This window comes from Peromyscus eremicus, chromosome 8a, assembly GCF_949786415.1.
Source record: "Peromyscus eremicus chromosome 8a, PerEre_H2_v1, whole genome shotgun sequence".
Classification (NCBI taxonomy): domain Eukaryota; kingdom Metazoa; phylum Chordata; class Mammalia; order Rodentia; family Cricetidae; genus Peromyscus; species Peromyscus eremicus.
The window spans coordinates 98,020,205-98,039,579 of record NC_081423.1 but is presented as its reverse complement, the minus strand read 5'-3'; the positions used below and the strand labels follow the sequence as shown (position 1 = coordinate 98,039,579).

Below are 19,375 nucleotides of genomic sequence, written 5' to 3'. Positions count from 1 at the left end.
CCTCCTCTAGTGAAGCTAGTGCTCTGTGGGTGAGAAGAGGGTGCCATGCAGCCTGGGAGCTGGAGATAACACAAGGGAAGGGAAGCTTGACCTGTCCTATAAGTTTTTGAAAGAGACACCCTGGGTATCAGAAACTTTTCATGGAGGCATTCCTGCCCCTGGGCTGGGGACCCTGTCAGACCTAGCAACAGCTTATTTGGGACCTTAGCATAATTTCAGCTCCAGCCAAGGCCTCAAACCCCCACTGTGTGGCTAAATGTCTAAAGGAGACCTAGCAGCAAGTTGGTTCTACCTGCATGGTTAGAAAGATGTCAACTCTGATTCACATTGCCCAGGGAGGCCCTGGGACCCCTATCTGCCCTGCTGGGCTGCAGAGGAAATGATAGTTACCCTATGAATGGGATGCAAAAGCAGCTGGGAGACCAGGAACTTGCCCAACAAAGGTTGAGCTGGTGGCTTAGAGGACCCTTAAAGAGGGACAAGTGTTCTGTTCACATAGCTAGGAAAGACTTCAGAGGCCACAAGGAGCTGCAATAGTGCGACCTCATCAGATAAGGAGTGAGGGGTCTCAGCTGGTGTGGTGGTGGTGCACACCTTCGGGAGGCAGAGGCATGCAGATCCCAGCCTGGTCTACAGAGTTCCGGGATAGCCAGGGCTACACAGAGAAACTTTGTCTTGAAAAAAACAAACAAACAAACAAAAAAAAAGAGAATAAGGAGTCACTGAAAAAAGGTTAAGTGGGTTTTATTGACCAGAAATTTCCATATCTTTGGGTTTGTTTGTTTGTTACAGTTTTTTGTTTGTTTGGTTGGTTTTTCGAGACAGGGTTTCTCTGTGTAGCTTTGGCACCTTTCCTGGATCTCACTCTGTAGCCCAGGCTGGCCTCGAACTCACAGAGATCCGCCTGCCTCTGCCTCCCGAGTGCTGAGATTAAAGGCATGCGCCACCGCCGCCGGGCTGTATCGTTTTTTTTGTTTTTTTTTTTTTTTGTTTTTGTTTTTGTTTTTGTTTTTGTTTTTGTTTTTAAGATTTATTTATTACGTATACAGTGTTCTGTCTGAATATACACCTGCAGGCCAGAAGAGGGCACCAGATCTCATTACAGATGGTTGTGAGCCACCATGTGGGTGCTGGGAATTGAACTCAGGACCTCTGGAAGAACAACCAGTGCTCTTAACCGCTGAGCCATCTCTCCAGCCCAACTGTTTCTTTCTTTCTTTTTTTTTTTTTTTTTTTTTTTTTTTTTTTGGTTTTTCGAGACAGGGTTTCTTTGTGTAGCTTTGTGTCTTTCCTGGAACTTGCTTTGGAGACCAGGCTGGCCTCGAACTCACAGAGATCCGCCTGGCTCTGCCTCCCGAGTGCTGGGATTAAAGGCATGCGCCACCGCCGCCAGGCTGTATCATTGTTTTAAAAGAACCAAAATTATACATTTCCCAGAGAAGGGAGATAACCAGTGCCTAAAATCCTGTTCCAGCAAAAAAACACGGGGCCGGGGGTTAGGAGCATTTACCAAGTGTTACCAAGCTCCATACTGGACGACTCTCAATCAGTTTCATTTACTGGCCAAGAAAACACCCCCAGAGATGGTATCTCAAGATGGCCCTGGGCCCAGTGGGGTTCCAAGCCTCCGTCCCTTGAAGGCAAGGCCAGATCCTCAGGAGGATCAGGAAAAGCAACATGGAGGTGCCAGAGTGGGACCCACGGGAGCCGCACCCCAGCTCCCAGCGCGTCAGAAGGCGGGCAAGGGTGGCTTGGATCCGTGCCAAGGAACGTTCTAGGCCAACCGAGAGCAGCAGCGCCTGTGATGTTTGGCACACTGTCGTGTCTTTCTGGGCTGTCCTCCCTTCCGCATCAGTCGCACCGGTAGCCTCCGTCCCTTTAAGAAGTCTGTGCCTCTTGGCCTCGCTTCCGCCATGGCTGCTCAGCTGGTGGAGGACCAAGTAACCTGCTCCATCTGCCTGGATCGCTACCGCGACCCGGTGACGCTGCCTTGCGGGCACAGCTTCTGTGGAGGCTGCATGCAGGACTCATGGCGCTGCTGGGAGAAGACATGCCCCGAGTGTCGCCAGCCCTTCCCCGAGGGCGCCAAGCTGTGCCGCAGCGTGACACTGAGCACCTTGCTGCAGACGCTGCCTCTCGATCTGCAGGCGCAGGCGGCCGCCATCCCGCGCCCGGAGCCCGGCGCCGGCCACAGCGCACGCTGCCCGCGCCACGGGAGGCCGCTCGAGTTCTTCTGCCTCACCGATGGCCTCTGCGTGTGCAGCGCTTGCACAGTGCACGAGTGCCGCCTCCACGAGCGGGCGCTGCTGGACGTAGAGCGCCGCGTTCGAGAGGTGAGGGATGGGGCCTTCCGGAAGTCGGGGGACTGTTCGAGGCCAGAGACTGGGGCTGCAGCAGGAGGCTGCCGGGTTCCAGTATGAACCCAGAGTGCCTATGCATCTGAATGTGGCACCCAGCCCTTCCCACGTCCTCTGAGTGAAGTAGAAGCCAGAGTGTTAGGCCAAGGCTGGCAGCCCCATTTGCTGCCCTGGCCAGCATTCAGTAAGTGCGCACGCATGCAGCATAGTATGAAAGGAGGGCAGTGTAGAGCAAATCAGTCATCTGTGCTTTCTGCTCTTCAGAGACTGAGGGTCAGATAGTGTCCCGGCAAAACCTGAGTGTTTCCTTCTGTAGAGACAGCAGGGCCACCCTGCTTAAGAGGAGAGAGAGGTGATTTTTGGGTGACTCCTCAGGGGAGAGGAAGTGCCAACCAGAAAAAGAGGAGTGGGGATGGAGCGTGAGGAGCTGGAAGGCTGGCCTGTTCACTGAGATGATGGCAGGAGGCAGGTCCCTGAGGATCTCCAAACAGGCTTTCCAGGTCGTGGGGGACCAGACCATGGGGTGGTGGTGAGGAGCTGACTCTTCCTCACGGGATGTGCAGGGCCTTAACTTGAGACAAGGCAATGATGCCATCAGATTTCGGGGGATAAGAGGTGAAATCTGGGGATGGGGGAAGAGTCACAACTGGAAAGCAAAAGAAAGGACAAAGTAGTAGAAGCCCAGTGCCCAGTGGAGATGGGAACGAAGTAGGGGTTTCTGTGGGTGAGGGGCTGCTCTGTGCTTGGTTGGGATATGTGGATGTGTGGGTGCAGTGGGGGCACAGGGGGGTTGGGGGATGACAGGCATCTGTTGAGAACTGGGAGGAGCTTCAGGTACTAAGAAAGTTGGAAGTCATTATAGGTCCCTGGAAGAAGTAGAAACTTGCTGGGTCAGGGAAGCCTTGCCTACAGTTATACCCCGACAGAGCTACGGAGACAGTGGCCGGGCACAGTGGAGTACAGGAGGGAGAGTGTGCTCTCTAGGTGCTCCATGCTGCTGAGAGGTTTGGTTAGAGGGCAAAAATGACCACGAGACTGACCCTGTGGTGGTGGCCTGTGCCCTTGCCCATGGCCATCTCAGCCAGCAGGGGTGTGAGGCAAAGTTACAGGGATGGGACAGAGGAGAAGGAGAGAGGTGTGTTCTAGGGAGTCACGGGGTGCTGGCACATGGACAGAAGGGTGGCTGAGAAGCCTGAGGGACAGGGAGGGAGGGGGCAGGGCGGCTGGTGGAGGACTTGCACAGTGAGAGATGGGAAGTGGTAGATGAGGGTGAATGCTTGGGAAGACATTTTGGAGCTGGTGACAGGGCCAGGGTGATGTCAAAGGAGTGAGTGGCTTTGGAAAGAAAGGGACTTTCAGAGGTTTGGAGGGTGAGCCCTGGAGCTGCTGAAGCCCCAGAGAGGAGGCTGAGACACAGCTGGTGGTCCATGTGTGGGAGACAAAGCTGGGCACAAAGGTTTGCAGGGAGGTTAAAAGCCCTCCTCAAGGAGGACGCTTCAGCCAGATGGCTCATGCTGAGGGGGGACGGACGGGGGGGGGGGGGGGGGGGGAGGGGACGACGGGATTTTGCTTGGGAGGACTGAGGCACAGGAAGTTCAAGGGCCAGCTAGCCTGGCATACACAGTGGCAAGGGAGCCTGTCTCAAGGCAGAAGGCAAGGGCTGAGATACCCAAGGTTACCCTCTGGCCTTCACACATGCAGTGTGGCATTCATCCATTTGTCTACACTTACATAAACTTTACATAAAATTTTGTTTGTTTTTTCGAGACAAAGTTTCTCTGTGTAACAGTCCTGGCTGTCCTGGAACTCGGTTTGTAGACCAGGCTGGCCTTGAACTCACAGAGATCCACCTGCCTCTGCCTCCGAAGTGCTGGGACTAAAGGCGTTCATCACCACCACCTGGCTACATAAAAATCTTTATTTGTGCCAGGCGGTAGTGGCACACGCCTTTAATCCCAGCACTGGGAGGCAGAACCAGGTTGATCTCTGTGAGTTCAAGGCCAGCCTGCTCTACAGAGTGAGATCCAGGACAGGCACCAAAAGTACTCAGAGAAACCCTGTCTCAAAAAACCAAACCAAACCAAAACAAAACAAAACAAACAAAAAAAAAAAAAAAAAGAAAAGAAAAGAAAGAAAGAAAGAAAGAAAAAGAAAAAAACCTCTTTATTTGTAAGATTAAAAATAAATAAATTAGCTGGCATGGTGGTGGCACATGCTTTTCATTCCAACATTGTAGAGGCAGAAGTAGGCAGGTCTCTGTTGAGTTCAAGATCTACTTAGCAAGTTCCAGGCCAGCTAGGGCTATATAGTGAGACCCTGTCTCAAAGCAGTGATGATAGGGTGTTGGAAGGAGCAAAAGCAGGTAGTGAGACTCTTAGCCAGGCATTACACCAGCTCAGAGCACCAGCACGATGTCTCTAGCTCCTGTGACAGCACCTTTTGGTCCCCAAGGGAAACAACTCAACCAAATAATGGGGTCCTGTCTTCCCTTTGGGCTCTTCTGCGCTGAACTAATCACGGCTCAGGCGACTCTGGCCTTCTCCCTTTCTGTCCCAGACTCTGTAAGCCAGAGTTACTGCTCTGTTTGTTGCCTGGAGTCGGGGTGGGGTGGACTATGGACCTGAGAAGGTGGGAGAGGAGCTCTGCTCAGGTCACTCAACCTGCAAGAAGCGCCAGTGGGACCGGAAGCCGGGTCTTCAACCCAAGACTTCCGCATCCCTCGTATGGATCCCTGCTCCACGCAGAGAACGGTCCCTGTCCGGACCTCCCTGGGACTCTGACCTAGTTCTGGGATGTTAAGGGGGCAGTCTACCCTGAGTGGCAGGATAGTGCCCAGGATCTGTGTGGATGGTGGTGGTATGAGGTAAACTTTACAGCCAATCCTGGTCTTCTCTTGTTGCTCGCCCTCTGGATGGGGGCCGCAGGACCAACTGAAAGCTAGAGCGGCGGTTGCCCGGCAACAGGTCACCCAGGCTGAGACCCAGCTTCAGGAGCTGCGGCAGCAGAGCAGCCAGATCCAGGTACTTCGCCACGTCCTCGTGCTGGGCCCTACCATCTGCTCCCTGGGCTGCTTCGAAATGCCTCCCAGCAGCAGGGAGTGGGGAGTTGAGCCAGAAACCAGGCCCCAGCGGGGAGGAGGTTCCAGGGCTCTGACTGACTCCCTGTGTCCCACCCTTCAAGCCAGTGGGCGACTGAGGACTTAGCCTACCTTGCCATAGGGCCAAGACTGGCCACCCTGAGGTTCCTCCTGTGCCCACACAGAGTTCAGCCTGCACCCTGACCTCAGTGGTCTCCAGCAGATTCAGCAGCCTGCTACAGGCGCTGGAGAAGCTGCGGGCCTTGACACTGAGGAACATAGAGGTAGCCAAGAAGCGGGCTCTGGACCAGGCTCTGAGTGAGATACAGCGGCTAACCGACCACCTGGAGGTCCTGTCCCAGTATGACCACAGTGTCCAGGATCTCCTGGGGCAAGTGGATGACTCCATCTTCTTCCAGGTACCAGATCTCAGGGCAGTGGGCTAGGGCCTTGCTTCCCTGCCTCGCACCCCACTCTCTGACACTGTCCCTGGGGTTCAGGAATTACAGCAGCTCTCTGAGCCTGTGGAGTCCCCCGGGCCACTGACCGCTCCACAGTGGGATGAAGAGCAGCAGCTGAACAGCGTGAATGAGATGCTTGGCCCACTATGTGAACTCCTCCTTGAAGAGAAGCCCCCCAGGGTGGCAGGCAAAGCTGGCCCTGTGGGTAAGGCTGACTTTTCCTTGCCCTCTGGGTCCAACCCCCGCTCCACTAGTGGGTAGAAGCGGGGAGTCAGGGATCGGGAAGTCAGGGATCATCCCCACACACTCCCTGATTCTGCTTTGTTCTTTAGAAGCCTTGCGTCCCCCGCCACCAGTCCCCAGCACCGTGTGTCCACTGAGGAAGAAACTCTGGCAGAGTAAGGAGCCCCGATGCCTGTGTGTGTACATGTGCATGGGTACACCTTTGTGTGCATGTGAGAGCATGTGTACACTTGCATATGCCTGTGTATGTATGGGGTGAGGGACCTGCTCTGACTGTCCTTTCCATGGTCCTTCCTGGGCCAGGCTCCACCTCTGCACATCTGTTACAGGATGTGAACCTTGTCCACATCCACCCTGAGGCAGATGCAGCCGGAATAGTGTTAAAGGGCAGATTCTGACCACCTGGATCTGGGGTCCATCACAGTTCTCCCACTTAATACTATGTGAAACTTAACTCTCTGAGCCTCAGTTTCCCCTCTTATAGAGTGGGGCGTGTAGAAGATTCCAGCTCAGAGGTAGCAATGAGCAGCTCCCTAGTATGCTGGATGCCTGGTGCTCTACCCACAGTATGCCTGGTAGACATTTGAACTGTCCATAGATGGAGCCCCAGTAACTCTATGCTCTAGGGGGAAAATGACACCTTTGCCACCTCTGGTCAACTCTTTCCAACAGATTATCGCAACCTGACCTTTGACCCGGACTCTGCCAACCAGTACTTGTACTTGTCCCACAAGGACCAGCAGGTGACACACCATTTCCAGGCCCAGGGCCCAGCCAGGCCAGGCAGCTTCGAGCTGTGGCAGGTACAGTGTACCCAGAGTTTTCAGACTGGACAACACTACTGGGAGGTACGCGCCTCTGATCACTCTGTGACGTTGGGCATCACCTACCCAAAACTATCACGCCGAAAGGTGGGGACCCACACGGACAACATCGGCCGTGGGCCTTCTTCCTGGGGCCTTTGCATCCAGGAGGACAGTATCCAGGCCTGGCACAATGGCAAGGCCCAGCGCCTGCATGGGGTGCCTGGACGTCTCCTGGGCATCGATTTGAACTTGACCTCTGGCTACCTCACCTTCTACAGCCTCGAGCCACAGACAGAGTGGCTGCATACCTTCCATGCAGTTTTCAGCCAGCCTCTCTTCCCAGTCTTCTGGCTCCTTGAGGGGAGGACCCTTACTCTTTGCCATCAGCCTGAGGCCAAGCCCCCTCCAGGGCCCAGGGAAGAGGCCTCAGCACTCATCTGAGGGAGGCACAGATAGGTGCCGCCATGCCTGTGTGCCCAAGGGTGGCTCAGCCTCTGACTTGGAGACTGAAGGCCACCATTCTAAAAGGAATAGCTGTTGGCTGCTGTGGGATGATGGTCTTCCTGTATGCTGTGAATATGTATTGCTACCATTGCTTAATAAATACATTGCTTTGGCCCATGGCAAGGCAGCTCAGAGGCCGGCAGGAAATCCAAGCAGAGGTACAAGGAAGGAGAAAGGCAGGGCTGGGAGGAGCCGCTGAGAGCCGCCAGGGGAAGCGGATGTGATGCGACCCAGGTAAAGCCACCAGACATGTGGCGGTACACAGGTTAATAGAAATGAGCTAATTTAAGATGTACGAGCTAGCTAGCAGGAAGCCTGAGCCATAGACCAAACAGTTTGTAATTAATACATAAGCTTCTGAGTAATGATTTTATAAATGGCTGCAGGACGGTGGGTGGGAGAGATTTGTCTGGACTGTGGGCCCAGGCCAGACCAAGAAACTTGCCCCTGCAGTTGGTCTCTCTGTTGACTCCGAGGAGAGGGATGAGAGGGGAGCCCCTAAATCAGTTTACTTTTTACTCTCTTTGAAGGGGACAGGGACTGGAAAAAATTAATAGGATGCCCCAGCCCCAAGCAAAAGCCAAGTTCTTGGCATTGCCTAGACACCTATCTTAGCCACTGTTCTACTGCTGTGAAGAGACACCATAACCACGGCCACTCTTACAATAAAAGAAAACATTTAACTGGGGTCTTGCTTACAGTTTTAGAAGATTAATCCATGATTATCATGACAGGAAGCAGACAGGCATGGTGCTGGAGCAGTAGCTGAGAGCTTTACATCCTGATCTACAGGCACCAGGCAGAGAGAGAGAGAGAGAGAGAGAGAGAGAGAGAGAGAGAGAGAGAGAGAGAGAGAGAGAGAGAAGACAGAGAGACACTGAATCTGGCATGGAATTTTGAAACCTCAAAGCCCACCCTCAAGGACACCCTTCCTCCAACAAGGGCACACCTCCTAATCCTTCCCAAACTATTCCACCAGCTGGGGACCAAGCATAAGTGTGGAAAGCAGATGTGGTGATATCAGGGTGTAGGTGCTGCGGATGTGAGCAGCTCCCTCTTGCTCTTCCAGAACATGCTTCCATGAGGGTCCTGGGGTGGTCTTTTGCTCACATTTCTGGAAGTAGAATTTTTTTTGTACAGGGACTAGAACCTGGAGTGTTTTGAATGCTATAAACAAGAGCTCCTCCCTTGGCCAGACATGGTGGCTCACACCTTTAATCCCAACACTCAGGAGGCAAAGGCAGGCAGATCTTTGTGAGTGGCCAGCCTGGTCTATAGAGTGAGTTCTAGGACAGCCAGGGTTGGCTGTTATACAGAGAAACCCTGTCTCAAAAAAAAAAAAAAAAGAGTCCCTCCCTCCTTCTCTCGCTGACAGCGTCCCCAGCCTGGTATAATTTCCTTACTTGAGATGCGCCATGTTCTGGTCTTGGTGTTTACAAGGATGTCTACTTTTGTAACTTTTTTTTCTTTTCTTTTGTAATTTCTTAAGCATTTGTCTGTTTTATATGCTCATGGGTAAACATTGCCCAATAAAGGATTTTAGAAATGCTTTTCTCTTCAGTTAGTGTGCAGCTGGCGGCGGGGTGGCTGCTGTATGTAGACTGTCCATGCAGAGGTCAGAGGATGAAGTACAGGGTTCTCTCTCTCTCTCTACCATGTGGATCTGGGGATGGAGCTCAGTCTGTCAGGTTGGCCTTAAGCACATTTGCCTGCTGAGTTATCCCAGCAGCCCACAGTAACAGTTTGTTGTTGTTGTTGGAGATGGGGTATCACTGTGTAACCCTGGCTGGCTTAGAACTCACTATGTTGACCAGGCTAGCCTCCAACTCACAAAGATCTGCCTGCCTCTGCCTTCTGAGTGCAGGAATTAAAGGCATGAACCACCATCACTAGCCTATAGCAGTTTTTAAAGGGTAATATGTGTAATAATGTATACACTAGGAAAGATAATTATTTTATAGAAATGTTTAAGCATTTTTCTTTAAAAATCTTTATGGCTGGGCAGTGATGGCGCATGCCTTTGATCCCAGCACTCGGGAGACAGAGACAGGTGGATCTCTGTGAGTTCGAGGCCAGCCTGGTCTACAGAGTGAGTTCCAGGACAGGCTTCAAAGCTACACAGAAAAACCTTGTCTTGGAAAAAACAAAAACAAAACTTTATGTATGTGTATATTTCCTACATGTATTATGGGCAATGCCCAAAGAGGCCAGAATAGGGTGTCCCATCTCCTGGAACTTGAGTTACAGACCATTGTGAGCCTCCATGTGGGTGCTGGGAACCATACCTGCAGGGGTCCTCTACAAGAGCAGCAAGTGTTCCTAACCACTGAGCCATCTTTCCAGCCCTGAGACAGTCTTGCTATGTAACCTAGCTGGCTGGAAGTCCCTAGGAAGCCCAGTGTGGCTTCAAACCCACTGCAGTCCAGGCACCTTCCTGCCTCTACCTCCCAGGTACTGCAAATTCTAGGCGTGTCCCACCCACCCACCACGGCTAGACTGTTTCCGGCCTATTTTTGTTTCTGTTTGACTTTTTTTGTGTGGGATGAGGGGTTGAGATTGGGTCTTAATCTATGGCCCAGACTGGTCTGGAACTTGCAGTGTCCCCAGGCTGGCCTCAGGCTGGTGGCAATCCTCCTGCGTAGCCTCCCAAGTGTTAGGATTACAGGCATGAACTGGGAGCCACCATACCTGCCGGGTCTTGCTGTGGCTGCTGTTTCTGACTCGGTACTGTGGCAGCCACACTCCCATAAGGTTAGAGTTATTCAGGCTGCATTTGCCCCATTTCCCCTTCACGGCTGGCCGTGAGGTGTGTTATCGGGGGTTTCCATTTGTCTCCCTTCTGGACAGAGTCCTAAGGACGGTAGGAGAGGCAGGTACATTGCTCTGAAGTAATTTTGTCTGTGCCATTAATGACAAATTGTCTATACACTCAGCTACTGAAAAGGCCGAGGCAGGAGATTGCCTGAACCCATTATTTCCAGACCAGCCTGGCAACACAGTGAGACCTCATCTTTAAGTAAATATGACAGCCTCGGCCTTGGACATCGTAACTATGGCTCTAGCACTGGGCTACACAACTGACAAGTGTTGTATTTGGGAGGAGGGTGTTGACACAGGATCTCACTGTGTGGCCCTGACTGATCTGGAACTTGATTTGTACACCAGGCTAGCCTTGAACTCACAGAGGCCTGTCTGCCTCTGTCTCCCAAATGCTGGGATTAATGGTGTGCGCTATCACACCTAGACTACTTGCTACTTTTTTTTTTTTTTTTTTTTTTTTTTTTTTGCAGAGCCTTACATAGCCCAGGCTGACCCAGAACTGGCTATGTAGCCAGAGATGACCTTGGGCTACTGTTCCTGCTTGCATCTCCCGCGGGCTGCTGCTGCTGGGATTACAAGTGTACACTACCATGTACATGTACATGCAGCCATCTCTGTGTGAACACAATATGCAAAGAAGAACTGAGAGGAACTGTCATTTTCAGATGAATTCTGTGTTCGTTGTCCTCTAGTGTGCCAATGATTGGCAATAATTAAGTTCTTTAATAAACCTCAGCTGGGGCCGAAAAGATGTCTCAGCAGTTAAAAGCACTGGCTGCTCTTCCAGAGGATCCGGTTCAATTCCCATAAACCACATGGTGACTCACAACCATCTATAATGAGATCTGGTGCCCTCTTCTGGCCTGCAGGCATATATGCAGGCAGAATACTGTATACATAATAAATAAATCAATCTTTAAAAAATTTAAGACAGCCGGGTGGCGGTGGTGCACACCTTTAATCCCAGCACTCAGGAGGCAGAGCCAGGCGGATCTCTGTGAGTTCGAGGCCAGCCTGGTTTACAGAGCGAGTTCCAGGACAGGAACCAAAGCTACACAGAGAAACCCTGTCTCAAAAAAACAAAACAAACAAACAAACAAAAATTTAAAACAGTTTAAAAAGGAAAGCTTCAACTGCTCAGAATCTCAGAGGAAACAGAGAGGATCTATTCCTCTTTCAATAGATTACTCCAGCCAGGTGGTGATGGTGGCACACGACTTTAATGCCAGCACTCAGGAGGCAGAGGCTGGTGGATCTGTGAGTTCAAGGCCAGCCTGGTCTACAGAGCAAGTTCCAGGACAGACAGGGCTGTTACACAGAGAAACCTTGTCTTGAAATAAATAAAGAAAGAAATAGATAAATAAATAAAATACAAACAAAAAGATAACTTACAAAAGCCACATTAACAAATACACCAAAGTTCAAGAGCTTTATTTCTTCTGTTTCCATGTGTGTGGTGTGTGGGCACACATATGTGGGTGCACATTGCATGTGGAGGCACAAGACTGTGAATCAACCATCAATCTTCCACTTTACTCACTGAGACAGGGTCTCTAAATCAATCCCAGAGTGCACAGATATACATAGTCTGGAGGGGCATCCCTTGTCTCCACCTCCCACACCCACCCAGCGTTGACTTGGGTTCTGTGGGTGAGAACTTTGGTCCTCATGGTTATACCACAGCACTTTAACCACTGGGCGATCTCTCCAGCACCTAAAACTTGGAGAAGGAGGCAGAGAAGGAGGAGAAGGAGAAAGAAATTCCCTTATTTTCTGTGTATGGATGTTTTTTCTTGCTTGTATGTCTATGCACCATGTTTGTGCAATGCCCAAAGAAGCCAGAAGAGGGCGTCTAATCCTCTGGGACTGGGGTTACAGAGGGCTGTCGGCAACCATGTGGGTGCCAGGAATAAAACCTGGGGAACTCTTGAAGAGCATTCAGTGCTTTTAACTGCTGAACCATCTCCCCAGGCCCTAAAACTTTTAAAATATATTTAATAACATCTACCTTGGGCCAGCAAGATGCTTCAGTGGGTATAAGTTCTTGCCATGCAAGTCTGAAGACTTGAGTTCAATCCTTGGAATCCGTGGTAAAAACACACGAAACACACACACACACACACACACACACACACACACACACACACACATTTTAAATTAAAACATACCAGCATTGACCAATCACATCTCCACGCTTGCCTTCTAGGGGAGCAAAGGGGACAGAGAGCTGCTGTATGGGGAACAGAGGGACCACTTGGACACATCTTTGAGAAGCCTTCTCAACCTAGAAGCACCTTCTCCCCTTCAGAGCCAGGCATGTCTATATTCTGCGCAAACCCCAACAGCCTGGCCACCAAACCACGGAGCAGGGGGGTGCTGTGGCTCAGCCTCCCAGCCACGCCTGGAGCTTGGCAAGCGCTTTACAGTCATGATCAAGAGCCACTGTGGAGACCAACGTATGGAACTCATTATGAGGTTTCCTGCCAAGCCGGGTCCACCCAGGCTGTCTCCCACACGGCTCCTTCTGTCCAGAAGGCCTTTTCCCACCCCGTCTCCTTCTGCCTGGCTCCTAGCAGCTTGGGACCACCCAAGCTCGGGTGCAACTTCCACAGTCCTACCATCCCCGGACTGTCCAGGGTCCCAGGCATCAGTGTGCTTCTCTTTTGACACTTGTTACCTACCTAAGGGGGGCAATTTAACAACTGGAATGTGTGTGTGTCCCTTCAGAGTCTATTTTCTAGAATTCTAACCCTGAGAGGATGGCATTAGGAGGTGGGACCTTCGGGAAATACGTCATGAGAGTGGAGCCCGTATGAATGACAGTACCCACAGCCAGTGGCTCACCACCACCTATAATTCTAGCTCCTAGAGATCAGATGCCCCCTTCTGGCCTCTTCAGGCACATACACACAGTATATATACTCGCATGGAAATATATACCTAAGTAAAAACTAATAGTAGAGGCTAGACAGATGGCTCACCATTTCACAGCGCTTCCTGCTCTCCTAGAGTATCGATTCTTCTCCTGGGAACCACATCCAACACCTCTGGTGCCTGCAAGCACCAGCACTCACGTGCACAGATGCACACAGTACACATAATTAAAACTTAAAAAAAAAGAAAGAAAGTAAGAAAGAAAAAAGAAAAAAGAGCACTGGCTGCTCTTCCAGAGGACCTGGGTTCAATTTCCAGCACCCACATGGTGGCTGGCATTGGTGACCCATGAAGAGACAAGAATGAAAATCGGCTCAGCCCGATTTTTTTGCAACCGGTGCTGGACCAGCACTTCCAGAGTCTGGCCCAGCTCATTTTACTTTAGCCATATTTAAGCACAGTACAAGTTTAGGAAAAGTATTCGGGTAACAATTAATTCAGCCCCACGAGTACAACAAAGCTTAAAACATGTTTATATTGAAGCTCTTAGCATATGGATTTATCCATAAGATGGTTTCTTATTGATTTAGAAACAATGCTCAAACTAGGCAGTGGTGGCTCAAGCCTTTAATCCCAGCACTCAGGAGGCAGAGGCAGGCGGATCTCTGAGTTTGAGGCCAGCCTGGTCTACAGAGCGAGTTCCAGGATAGCCAGAGCTGTTACACAGAGAAACCCTGTCTCAAAAACAAACAAACAAAAAACAGAAAAAAAAAAGGGTTTTATGGTCTGAAAGCAATGCTCAAGATTTAGTGGGGGGGCTGGAGAGATGGCTCAGAGGTTAAGAGCACTGACTGACTGCTCTTCCAGAGGTCCTGAGTTCAATTCCCAGCAACCACATGGTGGCTCACAACCACCCGCAATTAGATCTGGTGCCCTCTTCTGGCCTGCAAAGACACATGCAGGCAGAACACTGTATACATAATAAATAAAATAAAATAAAATAAAATAAAATAAAATAAAATAAAGATTTAGTGGGTCTGAGATGTAGGTGGAAGTTTCTCTCCTGCCTGCCTGTTCCCAAATACTCAGCAGTCGCTTCCCAAACAGTTGACTCAGAGGCTTAATATTATTTAGAAATGCTTGGCCAGTAGCTCAGGCTTATTACTAACTAGCTCTTACACTTAAATTCACCCACAATTCTTAGCTATATTTAGCCACGTGACTTGGTACCTTTCCTCAGTACGACATTCTCATCTTGCTTCCTCGGTGTCTGCTGGTGACTCCTGACTCTGCCTTTCCTTTCTCCCAGTCTGGTCACCCCACCTATACTTCCTGCCTGGCTGCTGGCCAATCAGGGTTTTATTAAACCAACTGGAGGGACAAATCTTTGCAGTGTGCAAGAGCATTTCCCCACAACATTGAGAGAAGTAAACTCTGGGATGTACGCCATGCCTGTCTCATCAGACAGCAAAGGATCACCGGGTTGGCAAACGACACCATTCCTGGCATTCCAGGAAGAGCAGCTGTGCACCTCATTCCATTGAAGAGGTGAACTTTCCTGACTTCTGCCGTGCTCATCTGTGTACATGAGGCCTTTCTGCCCTCTACAGCTGAAAAGTGCCTGAAACTCCTGTTCCGGGGGATCCAATGGCCTCTTCTGACCTTCACAGGCACCAATCATACTCATGATGTCCAGACATGCATGCAGGCAAAAATCATACATATAAAATACAAATAAAATAAAACCAACTTTAAAATTATAAAAAATAAAGAATTTAAATTTAAATAATAATAATAGTAGTAATAAATCTTTAAAGGGGAATGCAGAGGGATCTCACTCCTCCTTCTGCTGAGTGGGGACATGTTATGTCACAGCCTGCAGATCTGGAAAGAGACCTCCCCACAGAGCTCAGTCTCCCGGCCTCCAGAAATAGGGGGCTGGTGTCCATGAAGCAGTCAGCCTCACTCTGTCTCCGTAGCCCTAACTCATGAGAGCAGGGGCTGTACCACATCTGGCTTACTTCCCAGAGGGGCTGGCTACTCCCCAGTTCTTCCTTGTCTTCTCACAGCCACAGCCGCAGCTGGGAGACTGGGTCCAGGGGAAGGATCGATGCAGGCTTTGAAGGGTAAATTCTTGTATCCACAGGGAGATGAGGACTGACGGGACAGCGAGCTGCCGCTTTTGGAGATCACCGGAAAGCAGCTTCTGTACCAACTAAAGGGATACGTGGCTAGAGTGGCCTTCAGCTGAGACTCAGCCTCATGGACACGGAGTAGTGTCTGAGGACTATTTTGAGTGTAAATGACTAGGTGGTGTTCCTGTCATCCACTGTGAAGAAGCCAGGGATACAACTCACCATCCAACATTGCTCAAGATCGCCCCAGAGAAAGATTCTATTGATTTTTTTTTTTTAAAAACAAACTGTATACTGTTTTCCCTTTTTGAGGCAGGGCTTCCCTATATAGCCTAAGCTGGCTTTGAACTGGACTTCCTGTCCTAGTCTCTCGTGTGCCAGGATTACAAGCATGTACCGCCACCCTGACTAGACCACACACTTTATATATGGATAGTTTCTGCTTTTTGGAGATAGCCTTTCATGTACCCTAGGCTAGCCAGAAACTCACTATGTAGCTGAGGTTGGCCTTGAACTCCTGATCCTCCTGCCTCTACCTATTCCTGACCAGACCAGCTCTAGACTGCACACTTGATTTGTTTTGTTTTGTTTTGTTTTGAGACAGGGTTTCTCTATGTAGCTCTTGCTATTCTGGAACTCACACTGTAGATCAGGCTGGCCTCCAACTCAGAGATCCACCTGCCTCTGCCTCTCGAGTGCCAGGATTAAAGGTGTGTGCCACCACTGCCACCGACATTTTTTTTTTAGGGATAGGGTAAGTATGTACACACATGTGTACGCATGTGGAGGTCAGAGCCAATACCAGATTCTTTGCTCCATCACTCTTCACATCATTATTTTAAATATGTATATTTATATATTTTTATTTTGTGGGTGTGCATGTTTCCCTGCATATATCTGTTCACCATGTATGTGCAGTGCCTGCAGAGGCCAGACGAGTGTACTGGATTCCTTGGAACCAGAGTTACAGACAGTCATGAGTTGTCATGTGGGTGTAGGGAACTGAACCCTGGGTTCCCTGGAAAAGTGGCCAGTGTTCTTAACTATGAAGCCGTCTATCCAGCCCCTCTGCCTTACTTTTGGAGACAGGGTCTCTCACTGAATCTAAATCTCACCGATTGGCTAGACTGAATGGCTAGCAAACTCCCAGGCTCCTCTTATCTCCACCTCCCAGCTCTGGGACTGTACCATGATGCCTATCTTTTTTTTTTTTAAAGGTATATTTATTTATTATGTACACAGAAGAGGGTGCCACATCTCATTACAGATGGTTGGGAGCCACCATGTGGGTGCTGGGAATTGAACTCAGGACCTCTGGAAGAGCAGTCAGTACTCTTAACCTCTGAGCCATCTCTCCAGCCCGATGCCTATCTTTTTTCTGGGGATTCAGACTCTGGGGTGTGTCTTAGGTTTCAATCGCTGCAATGAAACATCATAACCAAAAGTAACTTGAGTTTTACTTCAGCTTGCAGTTCACAGTCTATCATCCAGAGAAGTCAGGGCAGGAGCTGATGCAGAGGCCACAGGAGGGTGCTGCTTACTGGCTTGCTCAGCCTGCTTTCTCATAGCACCCCAAGACTACCTTCCTAGGGCTGACACCATCACGGTGGGCTGGGCCCTCCCACGTCAATCACTAATTAAGAAAATGCATTGCAGATTTGCCTACAGGCCAATCTGATGGAGGCGTTTTCTCAGTTGAGGTTCCTTCTTCCCTCATGATGCTAGCCTGTGTCACGTTGACATAAACCTAGACAGCATTGGGTGTGACTCAGTGGTACAGGGCTTGTCTAACATGCACAAAGAACTGAACTCAATCCCTGGCACTGAAACACTGAAAAAAAAAATCTCCAAACTGGGACGTGTGTGTGTGTGTGTGTGTGTGTGTGTGTGTGTGTGTGTGAAGGGGCCAGCTCTGTGCTGCTGTTCATCTTTCCCCTTTGGCTCCTCACTTAAGTACTTACTAAACATTTCCAACCCGATCTTAGAGACTGAGGGAAATTTTCCCATCTCTAAGCACAGATAGCTGGGGAGACAGAGGCAGTGACAGAGGCCTGGCTGGAGAAGCGGGCAAGAAGTCAGGGTGGTGGCAGCAGAATGCCACTGAGACATGTGCAAGGAGAGGAGCCATAGAATACAGAGAGAGATGGGACACAGGGGAGACATGAATGACCACCCTGCTGGCCTGGGTGATGGCTCTATGCCCTCCCTGATGTGTGCACCATTATGGGTCATATGCTCCCCCATTAATAATATGTTCAGGTCCTAACCCTCAAGCCTATGGCTGGAACAATTTTTGGAAATAGGGTCTTGGCATTTGTAATCAGGTTAGAGTGAGAGCATACTGGAGTAGGGTGGGCCCTAACCCATTTTCTTGTGTCTTTATATAAAGAGGAATTCATTTTACTATTAAAACATATTTTATTATTCTTTATTTACATGTACATGTGTGTATGTTTATGTATGTGCACGTGCCTGCCTGTGTAGCTTGAGTTTTCCTGCCTTGCCCACAGTCAGGACAAATCTCTTAACACCTGCCAGTTCCACAGCCACTCAGACCCAACCAAGTAAACACAGAGACTTATATTTGTTACAAACTGTATGGCCGTGGCAGGCTTCTTGCTAATTGTTCTTACAGCTTAAATTAATCCATTTCCATTAATCTATACCTTGCCACATGGCTCGTGGCTTACCGGCATCTTCACATGCTGTTTGTCATCGTGGCGGCTGGCAGTGTCTCTGACTCAGCCTTCCACTTCCCAGCTTTATTCTCCTCCTTGTCCCACCTATACTTCCTGCCTAGCTAATGGCCAATCAGCAACACATTTGCCATACAGAACATCCCACAGCATGCCTGAGGTTAGAGGCATCCCCTGGAGCTGGAGTTACAGTAATTGTGAGCTACCTGATGTGGAGATTGAACTCTGGTCCTCTCAGTACATTTTTTTTTTGAGACAAGGTTTCTTATGGTGATATTGTATTTGTATTAAAATGTTATTTGTATGTTAATAAATAAAGTTGCCCAGGGGTCAGAGCTATTAGCAAGCCATAGGAAAGCCGGGCGGTGGTGATGTACACTTGTAATCCCAGCATTTGGTAGGCAGAGCTAAGTAAGTCTCTGTGTGTTCAGGGATACAGCCAGCATTGGATACACACGCCTTTAATCTCAATACCAACCATAGAAGACCTGGAGGTCTATACAGACAGGCAGTGACGAGGCGGTCATGTGGTTGGGTTCACAATCAATGAGAAGGCAGAACAGAAAGTCTATATAAAGACTTTAACACAGGAAGTAGCTCTCTTTCGGAGAGGTAGGACCACCACAGGAGGAAGGGTAAGGTTTTAGCTCTTAGCTCTGACCTCTTGGCTTTCTTCTTTGCATTGGTTCTGTGTTTCTTATTTAATAAGATGGTTGGTTACATCTACATTTGGTGCCCAACGTGGGGCTCAAACCCACGACCCTGGGATTAAGAGTCTCATGCTCTACCGACTGAGCTAGCCGGGCAACTTTATTTATTAACATACAAATAACATTTTAATACAAATAAATATCACATTTCCCCTTTTCTATTTTAATAAAAAGAAAAAAGGAAAAAGCTTATAACTAACATAAAAAACTATATACAAAAGTACAATAACTATATACAATATATACAAGTAATAAATACCTAAACAATGTCTAGTTCATTTGTATTTGACAAATTCAGAGAAAATAATTCCATTATCTATCCTATTGTATCTAATTCACTTTCTATCCTAATTAATCTTCAACTATAACTAACTAATCTTCAACTCCCTCAGAGACCCAAGAAGGAAATAATATTAGCTAACAAAAATAAAAACAGGAAGTACATGCAAGCAACTTCCAAAAAATTGTGAGTTGACAGAAACAGCCAGCTGCCTGGACAGTCATCTGAGATTTCTCCGCAGTGTTGGGGCATCATCTTCAGCCTATAGGCTTAGCGAATCTGACAGACTCATTTGTGAAGTAGAATGTACACAAGGTCAACAGTTCAACCTCACATTGGGTGAGAGCAGTCCATGTACCAGAAACACCTGAATTCCACTAGTGTCCTGTCATGATTCAGGATTTTAAATTCTG

The 19,375-nt window shown here is 49.3% G+C and overlaps 1 protein-coding gene and 1 non-coding gene across 4 annotated transcripts; one reads left to right on the top strand and one right to left on the bottom strand.

The window, feature by feature from the left end:
- Positions 1-1,398: 1,398 nt before the first annotated feature.
- Positions 1,399-13,227, top strand: Trim65 (tripartite motif containing 65). 3 transcript variants are annotated; one of them, XM_059272143.1, is made up of 7 exons: positions 1,711-2,333; positions 5,282-5,377; positions 5,619-5,852; positions 5,934-6,099; positions 6,227-6,292; positions 6,810-6,940; positions 12,474-13,208. In XM_059272143.1, exons 1-7 carry the CDS (start codon positions 1,914-1,916, stop codon positions 13,014-13,016), a joined length of 1,656 nt encoding a protein of 551 aa, XP_059128126.1. In that variant the 5' UTR covers positions 1,711-1,913; the 3' UTR covers positions 13,017-13,208. The 3 variants fall into 3 exon arrangements, with proteins under 3 accessions (XP_059128127.1, XP_059128126.1, XP_059128128.1); XM_059272144.1 differs by lacking the exon at positions 6,227-6,292 and having other exon boundaries at positions 1,399-2,333; positions 12,474-13,227; XM_059272145.1 differs by lacking the exon at positions 12,474-13,208 and having other exon boundaries at positions 1,852-2,333; positions 6,810-7,566.
- A 5,478-nt stretch (positions 13,228-18,705) lies between these two features.
- Trnak-cuu (transfer RNA lysine (anticodon CUU)) lies at positions 18,706-18,778 on the bottom strand. Its single transcript has one exon. It is a non-coding gene; the product is annotated as a tRNA-Lys (tRNA).
- Positions 18,779-19,375: the final 597 nt, after the last annotated feature.

Bases quoted from the DNA above. Each gene is read 5' to 3' on its own strand.
- Trim65 (XM_059272143.1), top strand. From the start codon at position 1,914: ATGGCTGCTCAGCTGGTGGAGGACCAAGTAACCTGCTCCATCTGCCTG. The intron at 6,100-6,226 runs GTAAGGCTGACT...TTTGTTCTTTAG, and splicing joins AGGCAAAGCTGGCCCTGTGG to AAGCCTTGCGTCCCCCGCCA. The intron at 6,293-6,809 runs GTAAGGAGCCCC...TCTTTCCAACAG, and splicing joins GAGGAAGAAACTCTGGCAGA to ATTATCGCAACCTGACCTTT.